Source organism: Mixophyes fleayi, chromosome 10 (assembly GCF_038048845.1).
Source record: "Mixophyes fleayi isolate aMixFle1 chromosome 10, aMixFle1.hap1, whole genome shotgun sequence".
NCBI classification, from domain to species: domain Eukaryota; kingdom Metazoa; phylum Chordata; class Amphibia; order Anura; family Limnodynastidae; genus Mixophyes; species Mixophyes fleayi.
The window spans coordinates 34085396-34113393 of NC_134411.1; the positions used below are offsets into that span (position 1 = coordinate 34085396).

A 27998-nucleotide genomic window follows, 5' to 3' on the forward strand; every position below is an offset into this window, starting at 1 on the left:
ATGGTAGTAGTGTAAGAAATGATTTGATGGTACGAAATTTTCATAACTAGCCATTTAACCCAATATACAGGCTGGCTTATATAATATATTTACACATAAATATGCAAATGTTTCAGAATCTTATCCCAATCGAAGTTCGTAAGATTGGGGGGTGTATTTTCTGGTGCACACACAACTTCCTGTCAGTAAGTCCATTTAAGGGCACCGCCAATGAAAACATAATCTGAGTCTGTTTCAATCAACATTTACATATCTATTTGTGCGAGTTACCAGTGGATCTTTTATATAAACCGTGTGTTTTATGGTTGGTCATCCATCCATCCAGTCCAGTTAGTGGCCATCATTGGCTTCTATGTGTCAAATCTTTAGGGAAAAATTGTGCAGTTCACAGAAGATTTTTAGGGCGTTCTGTTCACTTCCTGTAGGCAAATATATTTTCTTACACCCCGATTCTTTCTCCAGTAGGTGACTTATTTTCTGTCCAATGTTGTCACCCCTAATTCCTGACTCTGCCCCAGATTAAAAGAAAAATATACCAAATATAAATTGGATCTATTATTAATTTATTTTTCACAGCTGCTTAGTAAAACATACAGACAATATTCTCTCTCTGTAAATTTCCATTTACTGATATGAGCGTTACTGCACCGATTATTCTGAAGAGGCAAAATACCAGACACAATGAAACAGCGCCCCCCTGTGGCCTAAATGTCATGAAAATAGGTAGATTTTTGAATAAAGCACTTTTTCGATAGGCGATTTCTGTGGCTTTACTGCGGAATATTCCTCCAGAACCATACACATGTATTGTTTGAAATGTAGGAAGCGTGTACACGTAATGTGTCCGGGCATTATGTCTCATCTTTCAAGTGAATACGTAGGAATGGCTGCGGCTATCTGTGGAACTACAATACTCAGCTTGTCCAGCCAACACAAACCTGCATATTAAAAAGGGACATAAGATGGACCAGGAGATTGGGTTGATGTTTTTTTATTATTGGGTCAGAGAGAAGTTCGGTGGCTGCAGTGAGAGATTTCAGGCTTTAAAGGACTATAGTAAGGACTTTCTTTAGCCATTCTCTGACCATGTACAGGATAAACAGGACCAGCAGACACCTGCACCAAGGTATGAGTAGTAGAGGGACCAAAATGCAGAGAGCATTGGTGTAGATCAGTGTTGTTTCACAACACCTGGAGCGTCACAGGTTAGCCTACAAGTCCCAGCATGCTTTGCCAATATATCGCAGCTTATTTCTGGAAGGGTATGCTGGGACTTGTAGTTTCACAACACCTGGAGTGTCACAGGTTAGCCAACACTGGTGCAGGACAACTACCGGCTCATTGGACCCGATCTCTACAGACACTGTGTGGACCCAACTAATATTCTTGAGAATAGACCTCATCAATTCCCTATTAACTACAGACCTCCTCTGATGCAGTTTCCAGGTCTGTCTGCACAGGAGTTTAAGACGGGGCATCGTAAGCAGGAATGGGGTGAGCTCAGCCTGACAGACGGCAGGTGGGTTTTTCCTGCTCCCGTAAACAACAAAACTCTCATAAGCTTTGCTTGGAAACATGAAACCTGTGACCGATATATAGCGTCAGGAATAGGTTTTCCCAGCATCTTATCTGTGCAGCCATGAGCCTCTTAAATGTGCACTTGGTGCTTTACTTGTAAACAAAAAAAACACCCTTACTGTAACTAGCCCCTTGTGTAGCAGCTAAGGGGGCTTCTCACTATACACCCCCCAACATCACCACCTGTTTGCTGAAACCAATTTCACTGCTGTGCAGTAAAGAGAACTGTTCCGATTGAGTGCACTGTCTGTTTCCTGGCTCCAGGTAAGGGGAGCGGGTCTGAGTTGCAGGATAAATTAAGTTGCAAGGTTGCAACCTCCCCTTCAAAGAGCAAAGCATTACAGAGTCACGACTCTCTCCTGTGTCAGCCGGTTACTGGCAGGAGCTGGGACAAATGTTCTGATCACAGCAGGGATGATGAAAGCTCAGCCCCAACCTCCCCCTTCCTATACACTGCTCCAGCTTCCCATTATAATATCAAACTAACCACATATATCATCGGGGCTCCGTGCCCGGCTAGTTGCCATGGATATATTAATCACCCGCACCCTCCTGCTGCCGGCAGACACCCACATACAGTCACGTAACAGAAAGAACCAGATCACTGCTTAAGGGAAGAACTGGGTTACACAATTACAAATACTGTGAAGTGGTTTAGTGATCTTCCAGTATAGTTAGATTGGGAGATAATCTGTCCTGGGACCAGGGGTCTGTTCTGTTCCTTCCCCGCTAAGCCGTCCTGAAAACACTTAATTAGGGAAAGAGAAGCTGCCGCCTCAGACTTCCTTTAAATATAAATTAATAGCAAATTAAAGCGCTGTAAGCCTATTATTCTTGGCAAGAGTTGTCTGTACCGGCATTAAAATAGCCACGGTACCGTCTAGAGAGGGGGAGAGTTGGCCTAATTCAATCAACTGAGAACTCAAGGAGGGAAAACGATAAAGTAACTGTTGTAATGTTAGTTTTCTACGTAAAATACAGCTGGAGCTCATTCTCGGACCCCACAGTGGTACTAACGACATAATAGAAGGGTGGGATTAGTACAGCACGATAAACATCCACCAAACTTAACAGGGGCTTGTGAAGGGCATTATCTATCCTTGTTAAACATACTTTATGTGTATCTGGTTAAATGTTTTACAAAGTAATTCTGAGTTAAATTAAAGGGGAACATTTGCAAAGATTTACCGGTTAGATTTGGCCAGATTTGTCAAATCTAAATCTGGCCTTGACTAGACTTGCTGGTTACCTAAAGATATTGTCTTAGTTTTCCCCTTTGCCCTAAACATCAAACGAACGGCATCCAGGAAACGGCAAGGACTCAATTGTTCGGCCAAGGCTGTCAAAATGTTCGATACAATTCACAAACCTTTCTAACCGATCATACACCACAGGGTAGTGTAAGACGGGGTGCTGGGAACCAGGGAGCCGTAGGGTTTAAATTTTAAAGTCTATCTTTTTAAGATATTTGCATTAGATATTGACAGAAGCAGTCCGAGGCCGGCGCCTTTAACGGAAACAAAAAAATAATCAGATTTAGACCTGCGCACGATTTACTCTATTAGTTTATTGTAGTGAATGGGGAGAAGAGACTGTTCCATTCTTAGGAGGGTACAAAGAAAATCCCAGAGCTCCGTCACGGCTGGGCGTCAGCATCCTACAACATGGTGCGGAAGGTGAGGTTGATCCTGGCCTGACGGTCGTGATATTCCTTCGGCACTCGATGCTGGTAGGAAGTACAGAAAATAATAGGATTCACTAGGTGAAAGGACGTGTTAAGTGGAACAATCAGTGACTCAGACTCAGTACTTACAGTAATTATAGTCCAGAGTCTGTACATAGATTGTTCACCATATAAAGCGCACATTACGGCACGGACACAAGGGCCCAGCAGAGCAGCATTTAATTTCTTGCCACCACCAAGTGCATCAACCGAGAGAGCGCCCTCTGCAGCGCTTCTTAGCGTAACAACGCTGCTCACCTTATACTAAGTATCTGCAGTGTACTAAAGATCAGCAGAACATTGACCTGTTCCAGTAACCGATGACAGATCCAGTTATAAAACGTGCACATCTGTCATACATCTGATAGGAACCAGGAATAGCTCAATAACTGGACAATATTTCCTGCAGTGGCATCACTTGTACACTGATCATTCAATAGATGGTAATACCTGAATACATCAGAGTCCTGCTATAGAGATGAAGGGCCCGATTCATTAAAGTAAAGCAAAATAATATGAGTAACTTTGCACCTTGGCAAAACCATGTTGCATTGGAGGGGGGGCGGTAAATTTAAAAAGTGATGGCAGATTTATATTTAGGGTAGGTCATCATCATCAGCTATTTATATAGCGCCACTAATTCCGCCACTAATGAAGCACCCGGAGGAAACCCACGCAAACACGGGGAGAACATACAAACTCCACACCGATAAGGCCACGGTCGGGAATCGAACTCATGACCCCAGTGCTGTGAGGCAGAAGTGCTAACCACTGAGCCACCCTGCTAGATCAACTTTTAATATCAGTGTAAAAATAAAGCTATCAAATATTTGCGTCCTACATGATAAAGCAGCCGGTATTCTCCTTATGTGCAAAGTTAAACTAATTTGCACCCCTTGCATTGCAACATAGTTTTTCCAAGTGATAAAGCAAAAAGTATTTTCAAAGTCTTCTGAAGTCTTTATTGTATTGACATCAGATGTGGACACCTCTCAAGCAGAGAGACGTGTCCTTGTGTAGAAAAGTACAAGCTTTTATACATTGCAACAGCAGCCGACACACAATGTGATGATGTATACTCTTATTTACAGTTTGCTAATATGGTAAAGAAGTTTCTATTAAACATGATCCACCTTTAGATAAAGTAGCCACATAAACCAACATTGTAATAATAGTTGGGATCCCAAATCTCACTTCACTTTATTTAGCGTGACCTTTCCCATTGTTCTGTAAAGATATAGGTAAATAAGATTGTCCTTCGGCACTAAGAATACATCTGTTTAAACCATGTTAATCTTTGACCCCTTCCAGCTGAATTATAAAAAGAACAGAACTGGACACATAAAACCTAAGAATATTGTATTGCTTAATTGAAACAATATTAACCGTAAAGAGTCAATATTGTGTCAATCAGATTGGCTTCCACATCACAAGGTTCAAAGTTACTATTATTATTATGAATTTTTATTTATAGGGCGCCACAAAGTATCCGTAGCGCCGTACAAGGACAAACAATGGCACAGTACAAGGTGAAACAGCACAGTACAAGTAACAGTAAGCACTATAACTCTGGGAGCTCAGGCACAGCATGAAAAGAGGATTTATGATTCCGTCTGGGGGACACTGCTTTACCATGGGTTGTGGAGGGGAGCTGGGAGTTGGCACCTAACTAGTTAACTTTAGTGCTGCTGATAGACCCCTCCCCTCTACAATCCCCCTGCCTCTTCCTGTACAATCCAGTTAGTTTTAAAAAGCCCCAGGAGAAAAAAGGGCAGTCAAACAAGAGCACACAGAAGAATAACAGAAGGGAGGGATCGCAGTGTCCCCCAGACGGAATCAGAGAAACGGATTTAACGTAAGTACATAAATCCTCTTTTCTCTTTCATCCAGTCTGGGGGACACTGCTTTACCATGGGGACGTTCTAAAGCAGCCCCTAAAGGGTGGGACTACTCTGAAAATCCCGCTCGTAAAGCATTACGAGCAAAATTTGCATCTGCTGATGCAAAGACATTAAATTGATAAAATTTAGTAAACGTATGGACAGAGGACCAAGTGGCTGCCCTGCAAAGCTGGTCCGCAGAAACACCATTCCTTGCTGTCCAAGACGCCCCAACCGATCTGGTGGAATGGGCTGTGATTCTCTCCGGCACAGGACGGCTAGCCTTTATATAAGCTTGTCTGATGGTAGACGTAATCCATCTTGCAATGGACTGTTTTGAGGCTGGCCAGCCTCTCTTATTAGCGTCATAAAGGACAAATAGAGAGTCTGTACGTCTAATCTGGGAAGTTCTCTTAACATAAATGCGGAGAGCCCTAACCACATCTAACTTTTCCATCGATTGCTGATCCGTATGGGAAGAAGATGAGAAAACCGGAACTACGATTTCCTGGTTGAGATGAAAAGCCGACACTACTTTTGGTACGAAAGAAGGGAGAGTTCTTAACACCGCTCTGTCCTCGTGGAAAACCAAATATGGTTCCCTACAGGACAGAGCTCCTAATTCGGAAACTCTACGAGCCGAAGCGATAGCCAAAAGAAAGAGGAGAGGACCTTCCAGGTCAACCACTTTAAGTCTGCCTTACTCAAAGGTTCAAAGGGGGGCCCTTGAGCATCTCTAGGACCATGTTGAGATCCCATGGAGCAGTAGGAGGGACATAGGGAGGTTGGATATGTAAAACTCCCTGGAAAAAAGTCCTAATGTCTGGCAATTCGGCTAACTTCTTATGAAAAAATACAGAAAGTGCCGAAACCTGGACCTTTAGGGAACCTAGCCTAAGGCCTGCTTCCAGGCCATTTTGAAGGAAGGCTAATAGACGGGAAAGCTGAAAAGAGGTTGAGTGGAACGTCCTATTTTCGCACCATCTAATGTAGGCCTTCCAAATCCGGTGATAGATTCGAGAAGAAACAGGCTTCCTGGCTCGCATCAGAGTCTGAATTACACTGGGCGAAAAACCTCTAGCCTTCCAGAGGCTGGCTTCAACAGCCATGCCGTTAAATTGAGCTGAGGTACATTCTGGAAATGGAATGGACCTTGCAGAAGCAGGTCGATTCGATACGGAAGGCGGAACCCCGGCCCTTCCGCCATAGATATGATGTCTGCGTACCACACTCGGCGCGGCCAAGAGGGAGCGACTAGAATTACTGGCAGAAGGCCCTGCCGAACTCGTCTGAGTACTCGAGGAAGCATGGGAATTGGGGGAAACAGGTATCCCAACCTGAATTCCCATGACATCGTCAAAACGTCCACTGCCGCCGCTAAGGGATCCCTTGCGCAAAACTTGTGGACCTTCCGGTTGTGTCTGGAGGCCATGAGGTCTATGTCCGGAAGACCCCACCTGAGAACCAGAGACTGGAAGACATCCGGGTGTAGAGACCACTCCCCCGGCATCAGCTGGTTTCTACTTAAATAGTCCGCCTCCCAGTTTTCTATTCCTGGAATGAAAACCGCCGATATTGCTGGGACATATTGCTCTGCCCAAACAAATATTTGGGCTGCAATCTCCATAGCCGCTGCACTCCTGGTTCCTCCTTGTCTGTTGACATATGCCACGGCCGTGGCATTGTCGGACTGAATTCTGACCGGTTGGCCCTGAAGAAAAGACTGGGCTCCCCGGAGAGCCAAGAGAATGGCCTTCAATTCCAAAACATTTATCGGTAGAGTTGATTCCTGAGACGACCAAATTCCCTGGAGTCGGAGGTGAAGGATTACCGCCCCCCAACCCTTCAGGCTGGCGTCTGTCGTGGCTATGATCCATGACCATTGTGCGAAGGATTTTCCCACGCTCATGTTGTGCGGACACATCCACCACTGAAGAGATTCTCTCGCCTTCTGCGATAGAGAGATCCTTTGACTTTTCAGGTGTAGGTGTGACCCTGACCACTTCGATAGCAGATCCCATTGGAAACATCGAGAATGGGCTCGCCCGAAGGGAATGGTCTCGAAAGAGGCCACCATCTTTCCGAGTAGCCTCATGCACAAGTGCATTGAGGGGCTGGGGTAAGACAAAACCTGGGAGGTTACCGACTGAATAGAGGAGATTTTCTCTGCTGGGAGAAACACTCTTTGCCTCCTGGTGTCCATGATGAGTCCCAGGAATACCATGCGCTGACACGGGATCAACTGGGGTTTCTTTGAATTTATTAGCCAACCGTGGCCCTCGAGAACTGCCTGGGTGAGGGACAGGTGATAACGCAGGCAACCTTCTGAGGAAGCCTTGACGAGTAGGTCGTCCAAGTAAGGAACGACCTGAACTCCCTGCAGGTGAAGACATGCTGCCATAACTGACATAATCTTCGTGAAGACCCTTGGCGCAGTTGAGAGGCCAAAGGGGAGGGCCCGAAACTGATAGTGAGCAGATCCTACCGAGAATCTGAGGAGAGACTGGTGGTGGATCCAGATGGGAATGTGGAGATAAGCGTCCTTTATATCTATGGACGCCATGAACCGATTTATCTCTAGGCCGTTTATTACTGACCTCAGAGATTCCATCCAAAATTTGTCCACCCTTAAGTGAACATTGAGGCCCTTTAAGTTTAGGGTGGGCCGAAAAGAGCCGTCCGGCTTCTTGAATAGGAACAGGTTTGAATAAAAACCCCTTCCTTTCTGCCCATCTGGCACTCTGCAGATAACCTGCTGGAGTAAAAGAGAAGCAACACAATCCTGTATAGCCCGTCTTTTTAAAAGATCCTGAGGTAGCGGGGTTTGGAAGAAACGCTGTGGAGCCGGGCCCAATAGGTCTATTCTGTACCCCTCTGAAATGATTTTCCGAATCCAAGGATTTTGGGAAGACGCTGTCCACTGTTTCTGAAATAGGGACAGACGTCCTCCCACTGGCGCCCCCTGTAGAACAGGTTGGTCGTCAGGACGCAGGCTTTTCCTGGGTCTTAGCGGCCTGGCGCTTGGAAGTAAACGAGGATCTTCCCCTAGAGGAGGAGCCTCGGGAATTAGATTGCCTTCCTCTGAAGGACTGACCCCTTTGGAAAGAGGTCCCTCGAAAGGGCTGTCGGAAGGAGCTATTCCTCTGAGCGCGGCTTCTGTTAGCGTATACTGGCAAAGAAGTGCTTTTGCCCCCCGTAGCCTGGGAAATGAGGGTATCCAATTCCGGCCCAGCGAGTCGCCTCTTCCTCCTGAAGAGGATACAAAGAGGTGAACCTTTTGGGAATGAAAAACCTTTTCTCAGGTTGTTTCCAAGCCCCTTCAGCAATCTCTCTGAGTTCTGCAGAAGGAGGGAAACGGTTGGTTTTTCTTTTGGCCTTTTTGAACAGACTTCTGTCCCTGGGGGAAACCTCCTCCGGCTCTGGGAAGTCCAGCGCCTGTCTAACCGCTAAAACCAAATCATTAACAAATTGGTTTCTAGGGTACACTTCCTGCTCTGAGGAATGACTATGGTCAGCATCCGAATAGATTTCCCCCTCTTCCTCAGACTCTTCCTCCGAATCTGAAAGGACCACAAGGGGATTTACCTCTCTAAGCCTCCTTCTCTTAGCAGGCGGGGCATTAGAGGAATCTAGCAACTGGTTAAGCTTGTTTAATCCCTACAAAAAGGCTGTAGACCAAGCCGGGTCTGTATTAGCAGGGGCTGGGTCAGCCTGTGATGTGGAAGTTCCCAACAAACTCGATCCACTGGCATCTGAGAAAGCCTGGGGATCTGACTGCGTATTAGTATTGCTAGCTACCGAAGTTGCCACAGTTGATAGCAACTGATTTGATTGAAAAACCATTTGGGCTAGGGAGGTAACCGACTGTGTTAGGGAGGTTACCCAGGCCGGTTCCTCAGACGAAGGGGCTGTAACCTGCTGGCTTTGCACAGAGGGGGCCCCTGCTTCGCATGCAGCGCAGAGCGCCAAAGGGTCCTTCTGCCCACACGGTAATTTAACATGACATTTAGAACATGTGAAATATTTTGCCATAGGGCCCTTTCCCTTATCTGTCATTTTATATAAAGGAAGGCACACCAATCACACAAAATCAATCTAGCTGAATATACAGATAGAGATAAAGGAAGAGAGAGAGAGAGTAAAATATTAAAAGAACAGAGTAAATTATAAGTAATCAACTAATGTCTTTGAAAAAGTTGTACTTGAATATTTTAAACACCATAAATATTTTAGGCTAGCAGGAGACTATAATGAAAACCTGCTAAGCCAGTAATAAAACAACAAATATGTGTTTAAATAAGCTTGTACTTAGCCCAAGGGCCACCAAGACAGGGAGAAGCAGCAGTCTGTGCTCTCCCTCAGCTCTGTTCCTGTTCCCGGGCTTCTGCTTTGGCGCCAGAACCCTGGGACAGTCCATCTCTCTCTTTCTCTGTAGGAAGGGGGGGGGGGGAAACTCTATGTTTTAGCTCCCCCCTCTTCCCTGATGCCGATGTTCCTGCTTGAAAATCCATAGGAAAAAACGGCTTTTGGTGGCAGATTTGTGGAGACCTCTATTAGTTCCTCTTCCCAGGACAGAGGTCTCCGCAGCGGTACTTTCCGACGCCCCCCTCCTATGTCTGAGGGGGGAATCTTGGTTTAGCCCCCTTCTCCTCGGCGCTGCTGCCGAAATTTAAGATGGCCGCCGCCATTTTCATTATCCGATAACCGGCGCTGCCATTACAGGCATAGAGCGCCGGTTATCGGATAATGAAAATGGCGGCGGCCATCTTAAATTTCGGCAGCAGCGCCGAGGAGAAGGGGGCTAAACCAAGATTCCCCCCTCAGACATAGGAGGTTAACGGGGAGGCTATGGGAGTGCAGCGGTCCATGAGACCGCTTGTCACTCCCTTCAATCAGGCACTTTGTACTTCAGTCCCTGTCAGTGAGAACCGCTGGCTCTCTGCTGACAGGGGAATGCCTGCGCTGCCAAGCTGTGAGTGTGTTCTCTATATTAGAACACACTCCAGCGCTGCCACCTGAAAAAAAGTAAAAAGTAAAAGAAAAAAATAAAATTTCTTAACATTAAACTAAGCACTAATCAAAAAGGCTGCCCAACTCCAAGGCACCTAAAAAAAACTGGATTGTACAGGAAGAGGCAGGGGGATTGTAGAGGGGAGGGGTCTATCACCAGCACTAAAGTTAACTAGTTAGGTGCCAACTCCCAGCTCCCCTCCACAACCCCTGGTAAAGCAGTGTCCCCCAGACTGGATGAAAGAGAAAGAGAGGGAGGGAGGGGAAAAGTGAGTACAGGCAGGTAACTATGGCCCAAGAGGGTGGGCACGGATGACAGGTTGAGAGTCACTGAGGGGAGCGGAGAGAAGCGAGAGGAGACAGAGGGCAGAGGGACTGAGAGGAGGTGAGCTGAGTAGCTGGAGAGCGCAGTTAAAAGTGATGGAAACAGAAGGTAGGAGAGCCCTGCTCAAAGGAGCGAACAATCTAAAGGGAGGGGAAGACAGACAGACACATGGATGAGACGGAGAGACGGGAGGAAGGGGGAGAAGGGAAGAAGGGATGAGAAAGAGAGGTAGCCGACCGGTGGGAGTTTAGGCATGAGACTGGAAGGCTTTAAGGAAAAGGTGGGTTTTTAATGTTCGTTTGAAAGAGGACAGATTAGGGGAAGTTCTGATGGAGCGGGGGAGCTTGTTCCAATGGAGGGGAGCGGCGCGGGAGAAGTCTTGGATACGTGCGTGAGAGGAGGTAATCAGAGGGGAAGAGAGGCGACGATCGTTGGACGATCACAGTGAGCGGGAGGGAGTGTGAATAGAGATACGGTTAGAGATGTAGGGAGCAGTGGAGTTGGCGAGGGCCTTGTAAGTCAGAGTGAGGAGATTGAAAAGGATTCTGTAGGGGAAGGGAAGCCAGTGAAGGGCTTGGTAGAGTGGGGATACAGAGGTGGAACGGCGAGAGAGGAAAATAAGCCTAGCAGCGGCGTTAAGTACAGATCTAAGGGGAGGCCGATAAGGAGAAGGTTGCAGTAGTCCAAGCGGGAGATAATCAGAGAGTGGACGAGAGATTTGGTGGCATCCTGGGAGAGGAAGGGCCGAATGCGGGCAATGTTGCGAAGCTGGAAACGGCAGGATTTGGCGAGAGAGTGAATGTGAGGGGCAAAGGAGAGAGAGGAGTCAAGGATGACACCTAGGCAGCGGAGTTGGGGAACAGGGGAGATAGATGAGTTGTCAACAGTGATGGAGAGGTCAGAGGGGAAGGAGGTACGAGAGGGAGGAAAGACAATGAGTTCAGTTTTAGCAAGATTGAGTTTAAGAAATCTAGAGGACATCCAGGAGGAGATGGCAGAGAGGCATGCGGATACCCTGGAAAGAAGGGAGGGAGAGAGATCAGGAGAGGAAAGGTAGAGTTTGCGTTACTTTCCATAATGAATTAGGCCCGAAGTTTGGTATGGAACGTTTTCTCATCTACCTTTCACTCCAAAAAGTTTCTTAAATAACACATATATTGTACCCAGTTAGTGGCAGATCACGCACCAGGAGCACCATGGGTTAAGTGGCCCCTTTAAAAGGATCTGTGCAATTTTAAAATTAAAAGACAGCAACAGAGAACTTATCACTCTCTCAGAGTCATAAAACTATACCTTAGCTGAAGTCATATGGTTCGTCCGGTTTTATGTTATATGCCCAATTGTTTAAACTATAGCATTAAGCATTTAATACAAGACAACTTCTAACTGTATGTAATTGCTCAGGAAATAAAGCAGCGTGTGCAAAAATAATAAAACAATTCCGATGTGAAATCAGAGATGTATTTGAGAATCAAGGTTCCCCCTGCAACTCCATTCTTATCGGAAATATCTTCTCTACAACAAAAGCGAATGTTACCTGGATGCCGAAATAAAGTGAGTGGAGGGGTATCCTTACCTGCCAGTCTTCTTGTGTTGCCCCCTCCATAAGGAGGAGCGTCCCGTGATCCAGCGGTATGTGCACACGTTCCACATACGTGTAGTCTCCGTGCTCTTCCTGCAGAGTAATGAAAGCATGGAGAATGTAAACCAAATAGTGTGGCTGAAGACTATAAAACTGGAGAGAGGACAGGAAATCTTCAAAAAGGAACAAACCTCAACAACAAGGTTGTGCTTAATTCTGCCTAGCCAATAGGAACACAGCATTCTGTTGTGGCTCTGTGCAGACTATGAGCAGGGGGCTGGTTTTCTCCACACTGCCATATTTAATGTAGTCATGCTCACAATGACATCATATGCTCTACCAATGACGTCACTGATCATTGCCATTAGGCCCCTATATTATTGTATTGTGAGGATTAGCACACCGCAGTTCATTAACATGAGAGCTCTGAGAGACGGTAAAAGGATTATTCTCAAATTAAACTAATGGATAGGGGGAAAAAAAACAAAAAACAAATAGTGTTATGGTCCCTTTAAATCCTCCTCTTTCCAGGCACTTCGTAACGATGACACAACTTTATATATAGAGTGAAATCTAAGATGGTTATTACTATTATCATTGATATGTAAAGTGCCACAGTGCTCCACAGCGCCAGACACTGAGGAAAACAGCATACATAACACAGACATACAATGCAGATGTCAAAGGGAGATCCCTGATTGAAAGAGCTTACAATCTAGTGGAAGAGGTCACAGCGGAGACAATAGGACAGAGTGTGGCTCGGAGTGGAGATCGGCACAGGTGTGAGGGCACCAGTGTGGGTAGCATCGGTGGGAATAGGGCAAGCTAATAAAGAGATGGGCTGTCAGAGACTGGACGGCGGTGGGAGTCTGACGGAGCGTGATAGGGAATTCCGTAAGTGGGCAGGACGGGAGACGCGGGAGTGAGAGGTTGCGAGTTGCAGGTCAGAGGTCGCCCTAAGAATTTCTCTTCACTGCGCTACAATTAAAGAGATTCTCCACCTTCAGGTGACCGTTACGGCTTTGTACACGGCCTCTTGCAATATTTACAAGATATATTGATTTATTTGTCTAAACTTTATGTAAACCTCTGAGTCTGCAGATGAGATGTAAGAGGTTGTGAGTATCTAAGACTGAAAAACAACTTTCTATTACAACAGTGATATCCTGTCTCACACACAGAACTACCCATTATCTCCGCAGCAGTGACTGCCAGCCTCCCCCCCCCCCTGTCACTGTGTACATGTATGGAAGCCTCTCCCCCGTCACTGTGTATGAACATGTGTGGGAGGAAGCTGTGACATCTGTACAGGCTGTAAGTGGGAGACAGTGTCATGTTTAGATCCCATTATTCCTCCCTCGGAGTCAGATATATACACTGACATTACCGCTAGCTCCAGGAGGGGGCGCTGCTTACACCCTGCCTGCGGGGGAAACATCTGCTGCACCATTTATTCCATAACCTGCCTGCAGTTACCATTATGTAAGATTATATAACACAGACTGCTGTCAGCCATTCACAGTAACATGTATCGTAGCAGCTTCAATACTAGGAAACCCGATCGTACTAGAATATTGGGCTCTGGGTTGAGTTTCCTTGTCAGTTTTGGTTAGCAGGCAGCCCTGTGGCCCTTTGGGGACTTCAGGCCAGGAGGGCCACGGCATGGTATAGTCACAGAGTCGATTGGGCAGGGAGAACTAACAATTATAGATTAACCTGCAGTATTACCTGTCTGAATAATGACATGGGGGAAGTTTGGGGGCAGTAAATGTGGTTGATGTGGGATCAATCAAACATTTGCTTTTATTAGTCTAATTTGCACTCGAAAGATAAAACACATCAAAAATCACAAGCTGTGGATTAATGCACATTCATACCCGTGATAAATCATCCCTCCTAAGTTTTGGTGTAACACTAATCGGGGATAGAGCACATAACACATTATATATATATATATATATATATATATATATATATATGTTATGTTAAGTGTGGTCCCTTAGGAGAATCAGGGGCCCAATGTGTGGTCCTTTATGATTACCAGGTAGCCAGTCTGGTCTACACACGGAACCACCGCTGTCTCTTAGACACGCAACAACAGCGGGTGATAGAAGTTGTTCGGCAGTGGATAGTGTGCTGAATATGGTCTACCCCTAGGATTTCGCAATTCCAACTCAATCACTTACGGGTGGAGGTTTTCTCCTCATCTGGAAGACGCGAGTCTCTCCGAGGCTCAAGGAGGCGATGACGGGATTCTTTCCCAGATCGGGCTCGTCGTCGCTGTGCCAGTCTATGCTGTCCTTGTCGTGTCTGTAGAGGTTGCAGAGCAGAGAATTGAAGCTGTATCCGGTCACTTCCTCCACGCGGTCCTTCAGCATGGTGAGCAGAGGATGCCACTGGGGACACAAACATTCCAGAATTAAATAAAACCCAGACGGACATCTATGAGGCATGGCGATATATCCAAAGGCCCGATGATATCATCTATCCAGTCTGACCCCGAAGCCCAACACACTGTCATCTGAGTGGACAAAGACCACCAAGCCAATCAAAATCCAACTGGGTGTAATGTGGTTTGGTGATGACCGCACACACAAGTTGGGAATCCTACTCGTGACCCGATTTCTCACCAAACTACCAGATCTGTCCATCCACAAGTCAGGTCCGGTCCTTCTGTGGTCACAGCGAGATCTGATCTGATCCGATCACCACCTGTGGACAGTGTTAAGGTCACAGAGACGACATGAACTGGCCTTTCCCCTGCCCCAATCGGTCAGTCTGCTCTCAGGAAAGGAGCCACTCACTTGTGTCACATGACTCATTGTTTAAGTCTACCTACCCACCTTGTCCCTACTTTTGAAATATTATAGCACAGAATCGAAAACATACTTTGAGAAAAGCAGACAGAGAAGCTGGGCACTCACGTGAGGATTGGGCAGCATTGTAGAACGAGCGTAAGTATAGGGGATCTCGCCGTACCAACAGGTGAGTCGCGGTTCCTTGTAAGGTCCATCTGTCAGGAGACGAGAGGTGTCATTATAGAGCGGAGATAGGTAACTTGTGCATGCTGAAACCTGTAGTTCCCCAACAGCTGAAGAGATAAAAGGTTGCCCGTGACTCCTGTAGTCATTGGTTGTCAGCGGAACGTTGTATCAGAATTTGTTTTCTGCATGCAGGTAATTAGCTTCAAAAATACTTAATTGCAGACGAGGGACTAGTAGACGTGGTAAACTTCATTGCCAACAACGACGGAGTTAAAGCCAATTCTTAGCAGATGCAAGACGGATATCTAGCGCCATCTGCTGAGGAATTTTAGGTACAACACAAACATGAAATCACCTGGGCCAATATTGTTTTTCTGACTCCACGGGATCTCCCTGTGCAACTGTTCAAACATCCAATCTACTTCTTTGGGGTCAATGAACATGGGGAAGAGCCGGAGCCTGTAATGAGGAAACCGTTAATCATGGAAACCCTTGGCCACTGCAGCAAGATTTATTTAGTGTCATTTAAGGAACATCACCTTATCTATCTGGCTATCTTTCCCTATGGGAAGACTAGTGAGGACTGAGGTGCATTAAAATCGGAGAGAAATATATATATATATATATATATATATATATATATCCGGATTTGCGGTTAACCTTTTAGAGTTCTAGAACATTAATGAAATCTAACCTTTAATATCCACTACTGACTGGTGACCCCGCTCTCCCCATAATCTACAGCTTTACTGGTCAGACAAGAACTTACCTGGAGACCCCAGAAGGGGACGTACTGATGTCGTAGGTACCGGCCTTTCTGGGAACACAATAAGAACACGGATTGATGACTCAATAATAACCTGTACTTGGGTACATAGTAAAGTTCTGTGCAACGTTAAAAAAATATCTTCAATGTAAGATATATCCATTAAAAACTTATAGGTTCAATATTTTGTGCCATGGAGTGGCAAATTAAAACATCCTTGGGGCTCAAGCTATTGGCTGCGTCCACCATAGATTAAGCTTTTTTTCGGTAAACCAGAACACCCCCCTTATAGCTCCTTAAGATCTACTACGGGCACCTTTTCAGTTCACACTGTCATTGGACCACATTGCTTTGTCAATGTGCTTATGCAGCAGTCAACTCTTACGGTTTTTAGGAATACTCATATTATTAGTGTGGAGTTTAGGAACGATAAATGGTTACAAAAGTTTCCTCTACACAGATTAAGGTAAGGACCAGATTCCCCCAGTATGTGCTGTTTGTGATACCACCTCTAGAGGGCACTCACTCAATAAGACGCGGCTCCGGAACTCGGCGATTCACCTGAAAGAATAAGACAATCACTGATGAGTTGGTAGCATCGGTTATGTCAATATATTCATTGTCCCTCTACTAGGGGAAGGGAACGATCAAGGCGGTTATTGGATATGGTTCAGTAGCTGCTTGGAGCTTGGGGAACATTTAATAGGACAGTAACTTCCAGTGAATGAAAACATAAACACAATCAGAATGGTGCATTTGGCATCTCCCTAACCACTAGCTGCGGAGGGGAAGAAAAGGAAAAAATGGTTTAAAAAGAGAAAAGAAGAAGATCCCAGTGACACGTGCATTAGAATAGTAACCTAGTTGTATTATAGGGAGAGAAGGTACAGATAATCATATACAGTCACTTACTTCTGATGATTCTTTATATACAAATTGTTTATCTGGAATAATCTGCTCCCTTCCTCCCAGTTGGGGTTTTACGGTGGCAGGGAGAGGACGAGATGCTGGAACAGACATGGTGTATGGTTAGGAAACTTACGCACCGTTACCCAAGATCTACACGCACAATGTTTGCTGTATGTAGGTCGTCATTGCATCGAATCAGAAGATCTGTACTTACACAGTGAACAGTAATGACAGGCAAAGCACGCCATGTGACCAATGACATATCAGGATCAGATTAGAACCAAATGTTACCATAAATTTATAAGACCGGTAAACCCTACAAGCATTTTTTTTTTCTCCCCCCCCCCCCCCCCCCCCCCCAAGGAAAAAAAATATGCCCCTATCTTCATTTGTGACCTGCAGCAACAAGGGGATCATCTTCAGCTAGAAAACCAAAAAGGAGTGCATGCTTAGCTGACCAGCTGTACTGGATTGATTTCTTTAAAACAGTTACAGAAGTCTAAACCCATTTATCCTGTTACTTTGGGTTCATCAAGAATCAACTATAGGAAAATGAGCATAGAAATTTAGGGATTTAGGGATCGAAAACAAGAACGCAATCTATAAAAATTAAATTGAATTAATTCAGGAGAATCTATAATGGAAAAGGATTTGGGAGTGCTCGTAGACGGTAGACTTAGCAATAGTGCTCAATGTCAAGCAGCAGCTGCAAGGGCAAACAAAGTATTGGCATGCATAAAAAGGGGCATAGATGCAAGGGAAGATAGTGTAATTTTGCCACTGTATAAATCGTTGGTAAAACCTCATCTTGAACATGCAATACAGCTCTGGGCACCACCCTATAAGAAAAAAATAAAAAAAATAAAGGCAATTTGGAACTAGAAAGGGTTCATAGAAGGGGCGACAAAATTGATAAAGGGTATGGAGTCATTAAGTTATGAGGAAAGGTTAGCCAGTTTAGGCATGTTTACTTTAGAAAAGAGGCATATAAGAGAAGATATGATTACTATGTACAAATACATTAAGGGTCAGTACAGAGAACTTTCATGGGAACTTTTTACCCCAAGGACTATACACAGGACACGTGGTCACCCCCTACGGTTAGAGGAGAGGAAATTTCACAACCAGCAAAGGAATGGGTTCTTTACAGTAAGGGCAGTCAAGATATGGGATTTATTGCCAGGGAAGGTTGTGATGGCGGATTCAATAGATATGTTTAAGAACGGGTTAGACCAGTGGTCAGGGAACAGGGGTAAATTACCCAAAATGGGGTAAAAATGAAATTCCTGGGGGTAATGCTGCCGATTCACATGCTGCCAGTTGGATTGTAGACCCCTTTAAATGTGAAATTACTGTTGTACCAGAAGAGCCTCAAGGGTTGGCAGAGGCACTTCTTGATTTTCGATGCAATAATGAAGCACGTATTGCATTTGAAAACAAAGCAGATCTGTCATATTTTTGGATGTCAACAGCTGCAAAGTCATTCAAAATTGCATATGAGGAGGCAGTCAAAAAGTTGCTGCCTTTTGCAACAACCTACCTTTGGAACAAGGATTTTTCACTCTAACGAACATAAAAACAAAGCAGAAAAATTGATTGGACGCTGAAGATTGTATCCAAATTGTTCTGACATCAAAATGCCCCAATATTGATGCTCTCATATATAAAAAAGAAGCAACATCATTTCTCCAAAACCTGAAGTTTTGAAGTTGAAGCTTTCAAAGAAATTTTAAATAAATTCAATAAAATTTTGAATTCCAATGATTAATAATATATGATTTCCTTCCTTTCAAATCAAGGGGGTAACGTTGGCGTATCTAAATATATTTTGGGATAAAAGGTAAAAAAGTTCCCTGACCTTTGGGTTAGACAAATTGTATGCGGAAAAGTGTTTTCAGGATATGACCGGTAATTAAAATGAAGGATAGTAGTGGATATAGGGTAAAAATAGGACTGCAATATTGGGTCTGGGGGGATTTTCACAATTGAAACAGATTGGCGGTTGCTTACTCTGGATCAATTTCAAATATCAGTGAGGGATCGCAGGAGATCCAAAATATTTTGAACTTGATGGACTGGTGTCTTTTTTCAACCTCATCAATTATGTTACTATGAATTTAAATATTTTGGAGTGTAAAAAAAGGCCCTCTGCTGAGACAGCTCAGACACATGGGAGTGTTAATCACATGACTAGCGTGAACAATATATTTTGCTATGTAACTAACATGAAAACGAAGCTCTGGTTGATTGCAATGAGTTACTTTATGTCGTTGTACACGCCATTAGCACCATGTTCAGCCTAAAAAGTGAATTTCCCATCCAAAACAAAAAGCCATTGTTTAAAATGAAAACTATACTTTTTCATTTTGAGACATTAACGCATTCATGTATGCAAATAAGGTTCAGTACATTTTATTTTATGCATGGCTTACCAAATATCATGGTTTCATCTGTCTACTCTTGTGCTGTGCAACATGCTCCATCTAGTGGTGGATATTATTAATGCATGCTATAGTCTCGTGCTTTCCTACTAATCCTACTTGTACCGTTATCATGATAAAAATTGTTTTTTCAAAGAGGTTCCCCAATTAAATAATTATTGGGCGTGTTACAAAAAAAAAAAAAAAAAAAAAAAAAAGATGGGAGTGCAGGATTTTTTTTAAATTTTACTTTTAATCATATTTTTCTCTCTCTCTTTCTCTATATTATAATTATACTTTTTAAACACTGAGCAGGTCTCCTAGAGTCAGGAGATCTGTGAGCAATCTCAGGTCTACAGGGCCAACAAAACTGCTACGAGGCAGGCTAGGGCAGGAGTCTGAGCAGTGTATACTGTTCGCACACCACGTGACCAGTACTCAATCACCATGAAGGGAATAGAACACAAATAAACTATTATGACGGCACGTATCTTTAACTTAACTCTAGAAGCTGTTATAGAGCTGCTTGATGATGCAAATAAATGAGCAGGTTTGACCGCGTCTTTACCAGGATGCGAAGCGTTCTTTGGAGGTCCTGCCCACGCCCCTTGCACTCGAGCTCTTCGTCTCTTGTCGTCCATGCTCCCAAATTCTGAAGACACTAATCATTACCAGGTAATCTGGAACGAGAGACCAGCGATCAGTATTACACACATGATTCGCAAAGTTAGGCCACAAAACACATAGAAAGTGGTCATCAGCAGGTCTAGTACAAGGTCAGATTGTGTGTATGTATGGTTCATCATCACCATTTATTTATATAGCGCCACTAATTCCGCAGCGCTGTACAGAGAACTCCCTCACATCAGTCCCTGCCCCATTGGAGCTTACAGTCTAAATTCCCTAACACACACACACACAGACTAGGGTCAATTTGTTATTAGCCAATTAACCTACCAGTATGTTTTTGGAGTGGTTATTGTGGTTATTGGTGAGGCTATTGCATATGTTTGTGTGTCCATTATTACACCTATATGTCAACATTGGAACCTTTGTACCTCAAAGTATTGGCTGCACAAAGAGAAGTTCAAGTTATTCTCGTAGAATAACTAGTTCAATGCATGCTGTGTTTCTGGTACATTGTAAAACCAATAAGGAGGATGTGCAGCCAAGATGCACCAAGTGGCCAAACGTGCGTGGACACCCCTTCTAATTAGTGTGTTTGGCCATATCAGCCACATCTATTGCCGATAGATACATACAATCCAGCATACAGCCCTGCGATCACCACTGTCAGCATTAGCAGCAGAATGGGTCTTACTGAAGAGTTCAGTGACTTTCAATGTGGCACTGTCATAGGCTGTGACCTTTCCTCAAGTGTGTTCACAAGATTTCTGCCCTGCTACAGATGCCCCAATCAATTCTAAATGCTGTTGTCGCTCCAAGATGTTTCCACAACACAGTAACAGCTCAGCTGCAAAGCGGTGGGACACACAAGCTCACAGAATGGACCACAGAGTGCTGAAGCGCGTAGAAAAATGATCTGTCCTCAGATGCAACACACAATAACAAGTTCCAAACTATCTCTGGAAAAAACACCAGTACAAGAACTGTTTGGGAGGGACGCTCTGACCGTCTGGTCCGCAAAACTGAGCAGCCGAAACTGCCGTTCGGGGGACGCAAACACATTAAATTGATAAACCTAGTGAAGGTACGGACAGAGGACCAGGTGGCCACCCAGCCGAGCTGATCCACTGAGACCCCGTTATGCGCTGCCCAAGAAGCCCCCACTGAGCGGGTGGAACGTGCAGCAATATGACCAGGTGCAGGCCGACTGGAACGGACGTTGGCTTACTTGACTGTGGACGTAATCCACCTAGCGATGGTCTGATTAGAAGCCAGCCAGCCCCGCTCCGTTGAACCCATTGGTTCAAAGGGCGACCTCTGAAGCATGGTCAGAACTAAGTTTAAGTCCCAGGGATCCGTAGGCGTAACATAAGGGGTTGTATATGCAGGACCCCCTGAAGGAAGGTTCTTACTTCCGGAATATCAGCTATTTTCAGTTCGAAAAAAATAGATAAGGCCGACACCTGGACCTTTAGGGACCCAAGTCGTAGACCAGCATCCAAGCCATCGTGGAGAAAGGCTAGGGTACGGGAAAGATGAAAATTAGTCGAGAGGCAGAGATTTCGTTTGCACCAGTTGTAGGTACGCCACACTCTGTAAAAAATGCGTCTGAGGTCGGTATCCTGGCTCATAGCATGGTGTCTACCACTCTGGAGGAAAGCCCTTTGGACCGCCACAGTTTGGCCTCAAAGACCATGTCATCAAAACCCACAGAGGTAGATGCTGGTAAAGAACCGGGCCCTGCCATAACAGGTCGCCTCAACGGAACAGAAACCTTCTAGGAACTGGTATCCTGCTTAGAATGTCTGTGGACCCGATGTGTCGGGGCCAATCGGGAACTCTCAGGCTCACCAGGAGCTGCCCTAGAAAGGCCAGCAACTTCTGGGGCTCTGTGAGGGACAGAAGGTCCCTCTGCCTGCTCAAGGGGCCTTACAGGAAGTAGCAAGACTAGGGCCCCCCCCCCCCAGGTTATCTGAAGAGTGTAAACGGTCATGCCCAACCATCTTTTAAGGAGAGGTCTGAGGGGTTGAGGGAGTGAAAGGAACCTTCTCCAGGTCATATTCCGGCAGATGACTTCTGCTGAAAGAAGGAAAACAACAGCCTTAGGGTCATTGTTATGTGACAAGAACAAGGTGGGGGGGGGGGGGGGGACACTAGAACAACAGCTATGCTGACTGGGAGACTGGGGTCTGGATGCTTGGTGGAGAATAGGGCTCTACCTCTCTGGGAATGACCTCTGGCCACAGAGGACCTGCCCCTAATGGTTTGGCCTCTCACCAATGGACCTCCCCTGAAGTGACTGGTTAAAAGAGCCAAACCTCGGAACCCTAGGTTTAGGACTACTCACCGGAAGGAAGATACTTTTACCTCCCGTGGCCTGAGAGAGATTATCTAATTCTGGAACTAAAGGGCCTGAGCCCGAGTAGGGAAGAGCAAAGAGATTTCTTTGACTCTGCATCGGCATCCCAGGGCCTGAGCCAGAGTCCTACGGGCCACTATTGCTGATGCAGAGATAGATGAGGAAACAAAGGTTGCGTTTTGAGCAGCCTCATACAGGTAACCCAAGGCCTCCTTTAAATGTAGATCCAGGGGAAGTAGATCTGAGTCTTGTAACCCTGCTATCAGCTGATCAGCCAGGTCTCCATTGCCCGGGCGACCCACGCTGAAGACAGCATAGGTCATAGTGAGGCGCCTGTCGCCAGGAAGATGAATTTAAGAAAACCCTCCACCCTGTGGTCAGTGATATCAGGGAGTGCCGCAGAACCCAACACTGGAAGAGCGGTATGTCGGGCCAGTCTGGACACTGGCATAGCCACCTTTGGAACCTGTTCCCAGCGGGCCGTTTCTAATGCCTGCAGGGGATAGAGGACTGGAAATCTGTGTGGTATAACAAGCTTACGATCTGGCTGCTTCCAAGCTGGTTCAGCTATCTCTGTAAGTTCCACTGATGCCGGTCTGACCGAGGTTCCCTTAGGTCCAATACATTCAACGAGCTGTGTATGTGCTGCCTATAGCACATACACCTTCTAAAAAGTAATATTTAAAAAGGAAATGGCTGCAGCACAGCAAGCCAGAACTCCTACTCCTCTGGTACAGAGGGGATATAGCCTGTCAGCAGAAAAGTTAACTATTTGAGTACCTACTCCAAGTTCCCTTATACAACCCCATGGTAAGCAGGAGATTCTCTTACCTCCAACAGGTGGAGGTAAGAGAAAAATGCGTTCTCTGAAGTGACAAAACATTCCAGTGAAGGAATGCTACAACACACAGTGACATTCATGAGAATTGTGTGCTCCCAACTTTGTGGAAGTCTCTTTCCCGTTTCAGGTTGACAATGCACATATCGCGTCATTTTAGTACCGCCCCCTGCTGTAATTGGCCAAAATTGTGACAACCGTCAAAATTATGCATTTCATAAAGCACCGAACCCACACACCCACCTCCCCCGGGGATCTCCCTGAAGCCAACGAGGATAAGTTGGCAAGTATGCTATACATGCGATAAAGGGGTGGCACAAAAAGGCATTTAGGCATGCTACACTATGGTGTTCGCTTCTACTGTAATAGTTTTTTCATGTGCTAACATCAGTCAATAGTATTAGATATTATATCTCAACTGCACTACTATACTGATCAGTGGAGGGTGTTACGGAAAATTATGCCGTTGGAGGAATAGGAGGCAATAGATAAATAAACAACAGCGTTTCGGGGTACCACCTTTGTGGGGTGCTACTGACGAACGTATTTATATTCTGCTGAATAAACATGTGGGCATAATCTCACAATACTGTAAGCGAGCATGGCTATTTCAGCTTGTTGTCTATTGGTATAAACACACCTGGTGGTCTCTTTGCTAATTATTTAAATGTTAATTTAAAAGTGCAGATATGATCTAGATTCTGCTGGCACATTGTGTAGTACTGGTGTAGGGTGTTATACATTCAGACCCTTGTTTCAACTAGCAAACTGTGCTCTATAAACTCATAATAATTATTATGGTTTATAAAGCGTCAATCATATTACGCAGCATTGTACAGAGGATATATAATCATTCACATCGGCCCCCTTGGAGCTTACCATCTAAATTTCTTATACTAGGGTACGTTTTTGTCAGAATCAAACTCGTGACCAAGCGCTGAGACAGCAATGCTAACCACTGTGCCACAATGTTCACTATAACGGTCAATACCAAAAGTCTAGCAAATACACACCCGTTTTTACAGTGACGTGCATGGATTTCTTGGCCAAGATGGCAGAGTCTGCAGGGGTGGAAGATTTAGCATCAGTATAAACACAGCCACATGCGGACATGAGATTCTGGTTTGGGGGTGGGGGGATGTGATTATTTGAAGAGATCCAAGGGGGTGATGGTGCATTTAAGGGGTGTAACCTTGCCAAAGGGCTTGAACTCTTCTTACTTAGTATTACCAGCACAGCAATTGAAAATCATCCTATACATCCCATAAGAAGATTATTGCCCCTGACAGAGGCATGGTCATAAAAAGGGCTATCTCTAGGCACATTTCGATCAAAGCAATAAAAACAGTCAAACACACAGAAGTGTCACAAAATAAACACAATCCTAACAGCAACTTCTCCCAATTCATTTAAGACAAAAGGAGGCTGGAGTGAGCAGTATTTTAGGAGAACACAGGATATGAGAAATGAAAATGGAATTAGGACGGACTTCCCCCTACACACGTCTAGTCAGCTCCACAATCGCTCAGTAGGAAGCAGAACAATTATTGCACCAACACCGCAACGCAGGAACGCTGTAGGCGGATAATCAGACGCATCTGCGTAATTAATGCACACTCTGTATGTGCGCATGTTTTACACTTGTACTATATACACACATCTGCACCAATATATTATCATCATCAGTTATTTATATAGCGTCAATAATTCCGCAGCGCTGTACAGAGAACTCATTCACATCAGTCCCTGCCCCATTGGAGCTTACAGTCTATATTCCCTAACACACACAAAGACACACAGACAGACACACAGAGAGACTAGGGTCAATTTTGATAGCAGCCAATTAACCTACTAGTATGTTTTGTGGAGTGTGGAAGGAATCTGCGAGAACATATAAACTCCACACAGATAAGGCCATGGTCTGGAATTTAACTCATGACCCCAGTGCTGTGAGGCAGAAGTGCTAACCACTGAGCTGGCCATAATATGCTACGTACACATAATTGCCAATGCTTTAGTACAGTTGCCAGGGGGTACTCTGTTGCTTAACAGCTGCATCTAACCACACAACACATGGCGATGTCTGGATGTGCCTTGGTGGTCTACAATCCCCATATCAGTCAGTATTAAAAACCCTTGCTAGGACTAAAAATTTCTAGGGACATATACACATCTAGGGACATATACACACACACACACACACACACACACACACACACACAGCAATACTGAAATACTGATACACTGCTTTGCACACACCGCAGGGATAGATTATATATATATATATATATATATATATATATATATATATATATATATATATATATATATATATATACATACATACATATACACACACACATACACAATGTGTAATACTGATATAGTGCTTTACATAGCAGGAGATTATATACACATACACATTGTGTAACACTAATGCAATGCTATATACACAGCAGGGAGTTCTATATATATATATATATATACATACATACATACATACATACATAGAGCACATGCTGCACTTAGTTCACATGTATGCTCCACACATGAACTGAACTACCTGTTGAACATGTATGTACCCATGCAGCATGCACAACATACACAGAGTGTGTAACAAGCACCATACACAGCATACAATATACACATTACTGCAGGGTGTTATATATACATACATAACACTAATACTGTGTATTATACTTTGCAGAGATCTCTGGGTATTACTCCCTGTGCAGCCCCCACCTGTGTAACACACGCAGCTTCCTCCTCCTGTGTTACACTCAAATACGTCCCCAGCTCAGCAGAGTGTCAGGGACAGAAAGGTTCCTCCTCTGTATCTGTCCTTTATAGTCACTATCTGCCCATATATATATTCTGATATATTCACCTAGTATGTAACATATAAAGCTCTATGTCAGGGCAATGAGATCATACTGAATATAGATGGCTTCAGTATCAGACACAACTTCCTGATGTTCACTGAATTACTGACCAGGGTCTATTTGTTGAAATAAAATAGAAGTAGACTTGCACACAGTATATATAATATAGGTGTCAGATGTCTCTAATTTACAAGGACATACTGCAGGTTTTATTTAAAGATTACATCTAGAATTGTTTGCACCAACAATCTGGTTTTCTAATATTGCCCCAAAACTCCCAACATCCCCCCCTCTGCTAATTGGTACACAGGGTTAGAGAAGGGGGCACGTTTACTCAATCCAGAGGTGCACCACATTCCCCCAGGGTATATCAAGCGCTTCTGAAGTGCTGGGCAGTCCCTCCCCTAAAAACATCCCTCCAATGCCGTGCCCAGGGGCTGGCTGGGCAGGGGGTCATCTATCACCCGGGCCGGGCCCATAGTGGGCTACCTCAGGCTTAGTCACTGGGCTACCTGCATTTGTTTCCTTTAAAATGTCCTTAATAACATGCTTAGCTGATTCCACACCCCCCTGGGCTAAAAATGTGCCCAGCAGCCTTGGCAGTGCCACCTGCCACATGTAGGCATGGTATCAGAGGGACCCAGCACACTCCTCAACCGTCCTGGACAATTTTGTCCAGATATCAAGGCTGTCCTGCCTAGATCAGGACATTTGTATGGTATGTTAACCAAATGCACAGTACCGTTTCTCTTGGTCTGTGTACAAAATTCTCATTAAATGTTTGTAAGGTGCACGCTTTAAATTTTAATACACTATATAAGGTAATATTTTGGAAGTTGAGCACTAAAAGGATGTATCCACCGATGTGTACTCTTAGCTCCAACTCCCGCACCATCTTGTCAGCAGTTTGAACTGAGTAGCACAAAAATCTATGGGGCATATTCAATTAGCTTTCCGGTTCGCGGTAACGCGCGTTACCGCGAATCCTGCGCAGTATTGCCATTAATACGGTACCGCATTAATGCGGATTTTCGTACGCAACCCTATGGGCTGTGAACGAAAATCCACGTTATTGCGGTACCGTGAATTAGCTTCACGGGCAGTTCCGGAGCGTTACCGCGGACCAGAATCGTAATTGAATATGCCCCTATGTGTCTCACAGAGGTGCGGGCAACAATGAGCGGTTTTCTGTACTGTAAATGTCAATGACTGGTGCAGAAACACATGTGACGTTACTATGAGACCACGTGGCTAGTTGAATCTGCCCCATATCTAATCAATAATAGGGCTATATTACACCCTCTGGGTCTATTTTGTACATTAAACCCCAAAGTAAAAAAACATCCAAAAAGATGAACTTTGTTAAAGTTTCATGTTGATCACATGTAATGGTCATGTTATATTATGGAGTGTAGAGCATGTTAGTCTATTATACATTTCATGTTGTCCTTTAGATCAGTGGTCAGGGAACAGGGGTAATTTACCCCAAATGGGGTAAAAATGAAATTCCTGGGGGTAATGCTGCCGATTCACACGCTGTCAGTTGGATTGTAGACCCCTTTAAATGTGAAATTGCTGTTGTACCAGAAGAGCCTCAACGGTTGGCAGAGGCACTTCTTGAGCTGCGATGCAATAATGAAGCACATTTTGCATTTGAAAACAAAGCAGATCTGTCATATTTTTGGATGTCAACAGCTGCAAAGGCATCAAAATTGCACATGAGGAGGCAGTCAAAAAGTTGCTGCCTTTTGCAACAACCTACCTTTGCGAACAAGGATTTTCCACTCTAACGACCATAAAAACAAAGCAGAGAAATCGATTGGACGCTGAAGACTGTATCCAAATTGCTCTGACATCAAAATGCCCCAATATTGATGCTCTCGTATCAAAAATGAAGCAACATCATTTCTACAGAACCTGAAGTTTTGAAGTTGAAGCTTTCAAATACAATTTGAATAGATTCAATAACATTTTGAATTCTAATAATTTATAATATATGATTTCCTTCCTTTCAAATCAAGGAGGTAACGTCGGCGTATCTAAATATATTTGGGGGTAAAAGGTAAAAAGTTCCCTGACCCCTGCTTTAGACGTACCTTACCAGTAGCAACATCT

General features: G+C 44.6%; 1 protein-coding gene across 3 annotated transcripts in view; it reads right to left on the reverse strand.

Moving 5' to 3' along the window:
* ALKBH3 (alkB homolog 3, alpha-ketoglutarate dependent dioxygenase) overlaps positions 1-25851 on the reverse strand; it is a 40873-nt gene extending 15022 nt beyond the window's left edge. The window contains exons 1-10 of one of the 3 annotated variants that reach the window (XM_075188366.1): positions 25744-25850; positions 19746-19857; positions 16761-16855; positions 16375-16409; positions 15852-15899; positions 15438-15541; positions 15023-15111; positions 14285-14494; positions 12093-12191; positions 3126-3304 (exon numbers count right to left, since the gene is read on the reverse strand). In XM_075188366.1, coding sequence (XP_075044467.1) covers positions 3236-3304; positions 12093-12191; positions 14285-14494; positions 15023-15111; positions 15438-15541; positions 15852-15899; positions 16375-16409; positions 16761-16855; positions 19746-19818 — 822 coding nt within the window. In that variant the 5' untranslated portion in view covers positions 19819-19857; positions 25744-25850 and the 3' untranslated portion in view covers positions 3126-3235. Of the gene's footprint in view, positions 1-3125; positions 3305-12092; positions 12192-14284; positions 14495-15022; positions 15112-15437; positions 15542-15851; positions 15900-16374; positions 16410-16760; positions 16856-19745; positions 19858-25676 lie in introns of those variants that run through there. The other 2 variants (XM_075188367.1, XM_075188368.1) reach the window with 2 other exon arrangements.
* Between the last annotated feature and the right edge of the window lie 2147 nt (positions 25852-27998).